Below are 10908 nucleotides of genomic sequence, written 5' to 3'. Positions count from 1 at the left end.
CAAGTGTTATACAGCATAAATCAAGATTAGTCATTTAACAAGTAAAGTATTAAAGAGTGAACAAGATAACAAATATAAAACATGTTAGTATCAAACATTAAAGTCCATATTAAGTTTACACTATACTTATTCTTACACCATTAGTGTAACCTTTTCACCTTGACATAATAAACTTAACTAAACATAATAAAAGAAAGAAAAATAAATAAATAAGATAAAAACATAAATAAGATAAAAATATATTAAGTAAAGGAAAGCAAATGAAAGACATAAACTTGATATTAATGAAAGTAAAACTTAAGCATTACAAAAATACAAAGAGAGAAAGCAAAAGCATGATTTTGATCTAAAAACTAAGATGCCTAAATGGGCTAAAATTAAAAATTATTAATTTGATAACTAATTGATGAGTGGGTGGCCAACTTGACTTGGTGACAATTTGTTTTTATAGTCCTTCGGTGCTTTCATGACGCCTTGTAATAGTTCATGTTATCAATTTATACTATAATGGATGCCTGATAAGTGCCCATTATTCTCTTCCTAGTTGTTAGAAAAAGCAATAATAATAAGTAAATTGTATTTTTTTTAAGAAAAAAATGTTATCTTTTTTTTTATTAAATGAATAATCTTAATATTTGGCTTTCAATAAATAATTAAATTTTATATTTTTTATGTGAAATAAAAAACTTAAATGAAGCAATACATTTAATTTGAGAGAATGACTCATTATTCAATTTAACAAAATCTGACTATTATATAGCTTTACAACTTTCGAGATAAAAGTAAGATTATTTCAGATTATTTTCATTATTTATTTTAACATAAATATAATAATCAATAAAGAAACAAGTCTAAACAAAACAACATATTCTCTCGTCAACAAAAATTATTATCATTATTATCAAATCTAAAAAAACAACTACAAACTTGATAATTTTATCTTCTTAGCATTCAATATTGTTCAAGTAATTCAAATTAACATAGAAAAATATGAACATAAAAAAAAAAGAGACTGGAATTCTCATAAATTTATTTTAATTTAAATACAAAGAGATTATATATAGATTAAACTAAAAATAATATTATATCCTTAATAAATAAAATAATATAAATATAGTATTTAACAAATACAAGATCTTAACAATATATTTATTTGGCATTTAAAACCAAATTAGGTTTTTTTTTTTTAAAAAAAAGAATACCTATATACAGAATGTGTACCATTCTTTTATCTTCATTGTTATGTGAAGCATTTAAAACCAATTTAGGATTTTTTTTAGGAAAATACATATATGCAAAAATTATATCATTTCATTGTGTTACGTGAAGGTCCTTCACACAATTGGCATCTTTTATTTTTACTTTAAAAAATTTAATTTTTTTTTCTTCAAGTTATTTTTTTGTGTTTTTATATCATTTTTATATATTAAAAATAAATTTAAAAAATAAAAAATTATTTTGATGTTTTTAAATAAAAATACTTTAAATAATGATAATATCAAACACAAGACACTCATGTGGCCAACTAAACCTGTGTAAGCTTTAAACCTTTTAATAGTCAAAATCCGAAGTTTATGCAGCAGCAGCCCAGAACTAATAGGTCCGGTCCACAAAGAGCTGGGTTCTGAATTTATAAATTAATTTTATTGTCTCTTGTGACCACGAGGAGTCCGGTCCACAGTATGAGTGAGTCCTCCTTGCGGCTTATATTGTCTAATGAATTTTTTAATGTTTTACTTGCTTGAGACAAATTTAATTACGGTATAAAGATTTAATTCATTCAATTCGAGTTTTCCCCTTTTTATAAATCAAGGGATCGTATAGAAAAGTGGACCGACCAAGGGGAGGAAAGAGATTGGTGAGAAGCTTGTTAATTATAACAATTCACTTTAGTCCCTATACTGTAAATTATTGCAATTTTATAATCGTTTATCATACCCCTATAGAGCAAAAATTAGTCCCTAGAAGATATTTCGTTGAGAATTTAAAAAAAAATAAAAGAAAAAAGAGATAAATATTTATATGGCTATCGCCTTCGACTTTCGCATTGTATATGCATGATTCCCGGCCCCCTTTGGGCAAATCTAAATCCAGATTTATTAATTCGTAGAACTTAACATACCATGATTTTGATTTTTTATTTTTTGTTGAGAAGGGCGTGTTCTTCACCTCTAGTAAACAAGATCTCGAAACTGTTCAGACAACCTTCGTTATGATGGTGAATTTTCTTTCGTTTAATATAATCCATAAATTTCTTACAGCCCTTCCATGGCGTTTCGTTCCATTGTCGCTGGCAGAACAATTTTAAGGAAGAACACATCTTTGCGTGTACATGTGTAGCTTCTGCACATATGGTGAGAGCTTCTGTACCATAGAAAGGCATATTCACTTATGTTTAACAATTTCTTTCAGGAACAAATTAAAATCACCCACATAAAACATAATGCTAATAATAATAATAATAATAATCTTATTACAATATCATTTTCGGTTTACATTCTTCCCTGCCCAGCAACACCACTTAAAGCAAAGATACAAGATATTGAACAGTACAGCTTTTTTTTTTTCCTAGTGATAATCTGCAACAGTTACTGGTAGACAGGACCTCGACCTCACTCCTCCACACCTGCAAGGACAGAGGATACGTTAGAAATCAAAACTATGAAATAACAGATTGTTAAACAAAGTTGCGAAGGATTCACCATTTTTGAGCTGACTTTGACATAATGCAAGAAGAAGAGCATGCAACAAAACTACGTACATGATTAATTTATGATCTAGATGCTACAAAGACATCAAGAAAAAATGATGGGAGAAGAATTAACGAGAAAAAAGACGTATGAGGGAACAAATATGTGGTTTATACCTAATGCATGGAAGCAGTGCAAGATTTTTAGTCGCTGTCACTGCTGCTGCTATGGCCATCATCCTTCTTCTTCTTGTCCTTCTTCTTCTTTTTCTCTCCTCCTTCACCATGGGCGCCACTGCCACCGCCAACCCCCGGGATCTTGTCCTTCATCTGGCCAAGGAACCCTTCCTTGCGCTCACCTTGTGCGTCGCCCCTGTGCTCTTGTTGCTTGTACCCACCTTGCGTCTCGCCCTTGTGCCCGCCGCCGCCCGGTAATTTGTCCTTCATCTGGTCGACAAACCCTTCCTTGCGCTCGCCTTGTGCGTCACCCCTGTGATCTTGTTGCTTGTACCCACCTTGGGTCTCACCCTTGTGCTCATCTTTCTTGCCTCCAATGTTCAGAGTCTCCTCAATCTTGTGCATGATTCCTGCCATTGTGTATTTCTTTCTTTTTTTCTCTCTCTTTCAAATGGTTTTTGATATGAAGTGATGAAGGAAGCAAGAGCCATATTTATAGGCTCAGAAGTGGAGCGAAGGAAATGGAAGCAGAGAGAAAGAAGATAAAACTAATGGTGCAATAGGAAATCACAAAAATGTCCATGTACGCGTACAAACAGTGTTGATGATGAATGTATAAACTCTAACGTATCATTTCCTCCAGAAGGGCCTTCGATCTAATCTGAAAGGCTCAAGGTGATGTTGAAAGTTGTTAGGTCCCTGTTTAGGGCACCATACAAGGGAAGGAAGCAAATTCAGTTTAATTAATATGTTAATTAAACATATATCCATGTTAATTATTATGCCAAATATATTAAAGGAGAAACGTAGCAGGAGGCACTTGTGGTCTCCGCCATGGTCATTTTCTCCTGTGGGAAGATATGGATAGATGGGATTTAAGTAATGTTGATATCTTGTTGAAGGAAAGATAAAAACAAGATCAGAATCTTTAATAGAAAAGTAGTGGATGGGTTAAATTAGTGTTTAAGATTACTGTAGGATTTATTTTTTTAAATAGATTTTTAAAAAATATTGTTAGTTACAATTTAAAAAATAAAATGTTTTATAAAAATTATAATAAGATGAATTTTATATATAGAATAAATAAAAAGTAGTTTTCGTGAATAAAAAGAAGATCTCTATAAATAAAAAATATGGTATTTTAATTTTTTAAAAACTAAAATTTAAAATGTAATTATATATAAGCTGGGTGTAAATAAACATAAATTATTTAAATAACCATACAGTTTGTTCTATGTTATAGGGCAAAAACAAAAATTATTATAACACCCAAACATATTATAAAAAGAAAGCATGTAAAATATCCGAAATAGTACAAAGATATTTTTTTTTTTTGGTAACCCTAGGATTACCCTCTGCCTATGACTAAAGGCGTGCCATGGATTTTAATTGTTTATTTAAAACTGAGCAAAAGCAAGAACTCAACTGTCATGAAACTGTCATGAAAGTAACATGGATGATCACAAGATTGATAGCTTGATTATTTTTGTAATTAAAAAAATTGAAATTTTTAATTTTTTAAATTAATTTTTTTCATGTTTCATATTATTTTAATATAAAAAAATTAAAAAAATATTACTTCCAGATATTTCAAAACAAAAGTCACTTGGAAAAAAAAAAAAAAACAACCGTGGGGCCATGGTGTTGAATCGAGGAGCAGTGCTGACAAAAATGATCAGATAGGATGATGAAGAAATATCTACCATGTTGTGGGACCCCATTTACCAGGCAAAAGGGGCCCATCTCTATGGTATCTTCATCCCTCTTTCCTTCTACCTTTCTGGGCTTGAATTAATGAATGCTTTAATTCACCGCCGTTGAAAATACCAGGTTCTTTATCCATTTCGTGCACACACTGACACGTGGACGGTTAACAGTATCTTGCCGACACCTTAGAAATGTTATCCTGCTGTCAGGCTCACCGCCTGGAAACTCCGTCTGGCTGCCACGTCCAAGATAAGGAAAAAATCTCTCGAGTCCTCGTTGATGGGATTTCATAGAGATCAGATATATAACACTGTAACTCTTATGATGCACTCACTGTATCTGATCCATCTCGCACCGGCCATTCTAATAATACATACCGGAAGTGCCCTGGATCCTGAGCAAGTCTCCCACCGGCCGGTCTTTATTATCACGGAAAAGATGAGAAGTAGTGTTTATTAAAAATATGTTAAGATAATATTTTTATTATTTTTAAAATTTATATTTGATATTAACAAATTGAATCCATTAAAAAATAAAATTCAGCTAGAATTCTAAATGGTGCCTAAAGCAAGAGTCCTAAAAGGGCACAGTGCCCAAAGCAAAGCGGCCATTCCTAGAGGTGGTGTTTGCTGCCATGCCAATGTACTTTCCGGTGAGGCGACAACATAAAGGCCTATGACTACTACAGCCACTGACAAATGCACCGAAAAAGAGGAGAGAAAAGTAGTGCTTGCCCAAAAAAGTCCTCGTGATTTTCTCATCAATCCATTTTCCAATGGACTGCCTACACGTGTTTGGATAAGAAGAGGATGGCCAAGCTATTAAAATCCTGTTGGTTTTTTATTAAATTAATGTTTTTAGTTTTTTTAGATTGATTTGATATATTAATATTAAAAATGAATTTTTAAAGATAATAAAAATTACTCTTATTAATATTTAAATAAAAGATATTTTTAAAATATAATTGTTATTATAATATTAGAGAATCTGTGGTCTAGGATGCCTGCCTGTTAGGTTTCATTCACAACTAATAAATGCAACAGTGCTTCTCACAAACTTCGCATGAAACCAATAAATGATGGCCGGTGAATTGCATGGTTATGATTGTTTTTAAAAATATTTTTTTATTAAAATAATTGTTAAGTGGAACATCTTCAATGTATCTTGGGATGTCTGGTCACATAAACTGTGGATAATAAGGACATGCTTAGGATAGATTTCCACTGCGAAACAACTTTCAATTTCAGCCAGCACAAGATCTTATCCACCTGAGAAATTCTTTCCTCTAATTCGCTCTGCATGTTGTTGATTATCCAACCAAGTGGGTTGCTTCTTCTATTTTGAACTGGGAGTGCACTTCTTTTACCAACGGCCATGAAGGCAGCAGAGGTTCCCGGAAGATAATAACCAAGAGAGAAACCTCGTATCTAAGCCATGTTTTATGTTGTCTTTCAAAGTCAGTTTGTCAATATTTCCACAAATTGCACATAAATTACTTATCGCAGATATCCAATCTGTAGAAAATGGGATAGAAATGAAACAGGTTCCTCACAAATGAGAATATATACATGTATTCTGGACACAGTCTCCCGCCAGTTTTATCGAATTGCTCCAAGCAAATTGGCACCATCAAGCTTTGCATCTTCCAAATGCTGTGATAGAATTAAGAAATTAGATGGTTGATTGCAAACAAATCCCTGAAAAGGGAGCCAAAATTGGACATCTACACCAGTTTATGCACATAGCACCCAAACTTGGAATCGCCTTAGATCTTCTGACCTAAGTAAAGAACTCTCAGCTTGACAAGTCACACTTCATTTATATAAGCAACTTGTTGCAAATCTCTTCCACAAAAACCATTTTCAAGTAGAACTATGCAACTTGAGGAGGAATTTGAGGACCATTCATTAAACCTTTATTTAAAAAAATGAAATGGAAAACAAAAACTACTTGCAGAAAAGTTGCCAGCATGTTGAGTATTCTGCATAAACATCACAGCTCTTGATATTATTGTGCTCAAGCTACACTCCAATGATAACATTCTAATTAATTATGTATTTGGTGGATAATGGAACTCATACATCATCTGCATGGCCAGAAAGCCTAATTAATCAAAATTATTGATCCCTGCACCGGACAGGGATCAGATTTTAAGCAACAATACAATGTTCTTGATCTTTGACTTCATTGCACTTCAAATGCACCGTCAAAATCTCTCTTTGATTCAATGCAATTTATTTTCAGTATATATAATTTCATTATGCAAATGCCTGCATATATAACTATTTCAGTGGTGGAAACTGTCGCTTCTATTCATGATGCTGTGGCACGAGAATGATTAAATCATTATTCTGTCAGGTCAATCTTTCTGAAGAAATATTACTGATCTTGTGGAAATATCGATGCCATCCAACATCCAATACAAATTTCAGCATTCTCCATGAATATTACAGAGTTTTAAACGTTCAACATTATTAGCAGTGACATCAACATCAACGGGCCTTTGTTTTTTCCTTTTCAAGAAATGAAAAGCGATAAATTTAAAGAAAAAGAGGTGTTGTTCATATGACGCAAAGGATCCATTAAGCAGATTCAAAACCTATAATATAAACTCATGACCACCATAGAGGCAAATCAACTTTAGGCACCTCAGACTTCGAGAATAATTACCACACCATCTCCAAGTAAAGCCCATACTGATTGAGAGGCCAAGCGAAAATAAGAGTATTCTACATAGTCAAATCAGTTGTTACTTACTGCGTTTTGAAGATTGACATGTCGTAGATAAGCCCGTTGAAGATTTGCACCCTTTAGATTGGCATTATTCAATTTTGCACCCTGAAAAATGTCAGTTTCAGCAAGTTAAACTTAACAGCTACAAAGGTTAGGACAGAAACTTGATTTTGCAGGGGCATCACTTCTTGCAGTCGTTTTATACTTGCTAAATCCACTAATAAACTGGTGTAGGCCCCTTTTTCTTTCCACACATTTGATTCTGCCGCAAAAGTGAGTCTTATTATCATTTTATATTCATGGTTTCCACACTGAAAATGTTTTACCTTCAGATTGGCTCCTTCTAGATTAGCTCCTTCAAAGTTGGCATTAGTGAGATCAGCAGTCTGAAATTAGGTAACTGAACCGGTTAGTATATGAAATCAACCTGGTCTAGAAACAAATATAGGCTCTAGTTTACACTATGCTTAAATCCATAAAATATTTCAATTATATTTGTTCTATAAACTATAACCAAACTTTGGTAAAAATCAGAAGGAAGATGAGACCCTGCTCCTATTGATATTTCTTCTTCATATGAAGCACATTACCATTTTTGCCTCTTAAAAACAATAAGGGTTTTTGTTTGATAAAAAAGAAAGTCAATGCTTCTAGCAAGTGTTTTACACATGGACAATTGATTTAAAAGAATAATATGTTGTGTTTAGAAATTAGATTAGTGGCAGTACACAATGATTACCATTTGAATTCTGCATGTCCAATATTTATGCATTGAACCCTTTAGACGTGCAGGTTAAACTAAAAATTTCCTAATTCAAGCAACCAAAACACAAGTGTAAACCAGAACCAAGCCCCATTCTCACAGTCAACGAACATTGAAGGAATCAAACCAGAATCACCAGCTAATTAGTATGGTCAATTAATCAGAGGGAAAATAAAAAAGGCACAAATTGAAATTCAGTTACTTAAAAGATTAACAGATGCTGAACCTGTAAGTGTGCAGAACGCAGATTTGCTCCGCAGAAATTGCAATCAACCAAACAAGCATCTGGAACAGAACATAAAATCAAAGTTATAAGTAGTTTCTGACAGAGATTGCCGTGAACATTAATCGAGCCTTAAATGGCTAGGTCAAGGTTTCCACTAGAAGATAAAAACTTTTGTATACATAACAAATTTAATGTTCAAGAAATTATAGTTGGGTTATATAAAATGCTAGAACATTCACATAAATTTCTGAATGAATTAGAGAAATAAAATATATGTCGAGGGATTATGAGGCTACGAGACTGTAAATATGCAAAAGTACAATATGCAACAGTCCTAGTAGCCTTGAGTAGAGGAACTGATTAAAGCATGCACTACTATAATCTATATCACCAGAATAAATACAAATATTACCTTGTAAGGTTGCACTCTGAAGGTTGGCACCTGCTAAAAAAGCTCCTCGGAGATTTGCACCAGTAAATTCACACCTTCATTAGGAATGAAACAGCCATCAAGAAAGATTCTATAATACTAGCTGTTTTAAAAATGTTATCCTATTTTGATTTCAGTGTCTTACTCCCGCAAAGTTGCATTCTGGAATATGGAACCCTCGGCATCCACATCCTGCAGTATCAATTTAAAGGTTTTAACATGATCCATTAAATAGATAAAAGTGGTAAAGGAGCTACACACGGAGAACAAATATGTATTTCTTAGATAGCCAAGAGCAATGCCAAAACTAGCTTCAATATTCCATACCCATTGCAATAAGATTCTTAAAATATGCAACTGTTTAAGCATTCTACAATTTGTTCATCAGAATATACACATGATCATCAATACAGAACCACACTGCCTGTCCCAATTTTGATTCCCTTTTTTGCCTATCTCAAATAGTATACCCACCATGATAAAGTCAAATCATAATCTTTCCCCAGTTATTATATCACACTTGCTAGAACATGTCCTTCCTCTCAAGGAGGTTAACTTAGAAAATGAAATTAAGCATGTAATATGTGATAGCAGTGACTGCATGGGCTTAAACAACAAGCAAAAGAATTCAAGGCACTCATTGTTAGGTCGAGAGAATTCATTGCAGTGACCACAGTGCAAGTCTCTGGGAAGTACAATGCAAAGACAATAAGGAGATGTTCAGGACACTGTGCATTACAGGAATATGAAATCACACCTACCCGGAATTTTGCACAAAGTAGGTTTGCACGTGAGAAGAGCACATTTTGAAGAGATGCATAACTAAAGTCAACATATGAGAGGTCCTGCATCTCAATAAACCATACATTAGAGGGCACAATAATTGTCATTACTTTAACTTAAAAGCCATTTAAACCCAAACAAGCTAGCATTCTGCATTTTTTTGCCTTTGCAGGTTGTTCCTATAACAGTTTTAGATGAAGAAAACAGCACCTAATCGCAATTGTCTATGACATAAGTTACACTTTCTATAAGAACAAGCCCCAACAAAACAAACAAATCTATTGGCTTAAGTTCAGAGAGACAAATCTGCCATGAATAAACTTAAGAAAGCAAAAGAAATCCTTCCAAATTAGACAACTTCTAAACCCAAAAGACTTGCCAGTTTAGAGAGATCAAGGCCAGAAAAATTAATTCCTCGAAATTTCACTTTCTTATACTGTATACATTTGATGATATCTGCCCGTGTCAATTCAGCATCCAACTCATTACCTTCCTTCCTCTTATTCAGAACAGAATTGATTCCCTCTAAGAGCCCCTGACATACAAGGTCATAGAGATTGGAAAGTCAGAAACATTAGGGATATGCTTGAAATTTCTTTTCCCGAGCATTGCTAGATACATGAATCTAAATGCATGCATATGGACCTCACAGTATTCAAGGATGACGCCAAAACTCATTGCAGAAAGATGCAAAGTAAAAACAGATTAGCAGGGAAAATAGAGCATATAAACTTGACAACAAGAATAAGGTAAATTGGAAACACCTTTTGCTAACAAAATCTCATGCACTGGGACAGCATAAACAGGTGATGCATATGTTTGTGAAAAACTACATTTATTACTTGGATCCAGTAACATATAAAATCAAGGATGCATGGTGGCATATGTTTCCTTGAACAAATTAGGCAGATTTTTCAAAAAAAGGTTTATACGGAAATGGCATGAAGTGTCTGAAAAGTGTGCTCTCCTTTTGAAATGCCTGCATGCAAGCTCAGGGCCATAATTTCTATTACTTGGATCCAGTAACATATAAAATCAAGGACGCGTGATGGCATATGGTTCCTTGAACAAATTAGGCAGATTTTTCAAAAAAAGGTTTCTATGGAAATGGCATGAAGTGTCTGAAAAGTGTGCTCTCCTTTTGAAATGCCTGCATGCAAGCTCAGGGCCATAATTTCCAACATGTCAAAAATTGCAACCTAGCACTACATACAAATAAGAACAAATTACTTGCTCATGTGAAGAGATAAAATCGAAGACACACAATGACTTCTTGTTCTTCCAAAGAATTTAGGCAGATATTTTAAGAAAAAGAAGTGTTTACAGGGAAGTGCTGTAAAGTTTCTAAAAATTGAGCGCTCCCTTGGGAAAAGCCCGCATAAACTCAGGAGATTCCTGCT

General features: G+C 33.5%; 2 protein-coding genes across 4 annotated transcripts in view; both read right to left on the bottom strand.

The window, feature by feature from the left end:
• Positions 1-3350, bottom strand: part of LOC105132480 (dehydrin DHN3) — an 8549-nt gene extending 5199 nt beyond the window's left edge. The window contains exons 1-2 of one of the 2 annotated variants that reach the window (XM_011036012.1): positions 2867-3348; positions 2448-2626 (exon numbers count right to left, since the gene is read on the bottom strand). In XM_011036012.1, coding sequence (XP_011034314.1) covers positions 2894-3283 — 390 coding nt within the window. In that variant the 5' untranslated portion in view covers positions 3284-3348 and the 3' untranslated portion in view covers positions 2448-2626; positions 2867-2893. Of the gene's footprint in view, positions 1-2447; positions 2627-2866 lie in introns of those variants that run through there. The other variant, XM_011036013.1, reaches the window with a different exon arrangement.
• A 2566-nt stretch (positions 3351-5916) lies between these two features.
• The window catches only part of LOC105132481 (FH protein interacting protein FIP2-like), a 6499-nt gene continuing 1507 nt past the window's right edge, over positions 5917-10908 (bottom strand). The window contains exons 4-11 of one of the 2 annotated variants that reach the window (XM_011036014.1): positions 9888-10043; positions 9487-9570; positions 8871-8917; positions 8708-8781; positions 8296-8354; positions 7633-7692; positions 7331-7411; positions 5917-6225 (exon numbers count right to left, since the gene is read on the bottom strand). In XM_011036014.1, the coding sequence (XP_011034316.1) occupies positions 6172-6225; positions 7331-7411; positions 7633-7692; positions 8296-8354; positions 8708-8781; positions 8871-8917; positions 9487-9570; positions 9888-10043 (615 nt within the window). In that variant the 3' untranslated portion in view covers positions 5917-6171. The remainder of the gene's footprint in view (positions 6226-7330; positions 7412-7632; positions 7693-8295; positions 8355-8707; positions 8782-8870; positions 8918-9486; positions 9571-9887; positions 10044-10908) is intronic. The other variant, XM_011036015.1, reaches the window with a different exon arrangement.

Source organism: Populus euphratica, unplaced genomic scaffold (genome assembly GCF_000495115.2).
Source record: "Populus euphratica unplaced genomic scaffold, PopEup_1.0 scaffold27.1, whole genome shotgun sequence".
Classification (NCBI taxonomy): Eukaryota; Viridiplantae; Streptophyta; class Magnoliopsida; order Malpighiales; family Salicaceae; genus Populus; species Populus euphratica.
This window is presented reverse-complemented; position numbering and strand designations above follow the sequence as displayed.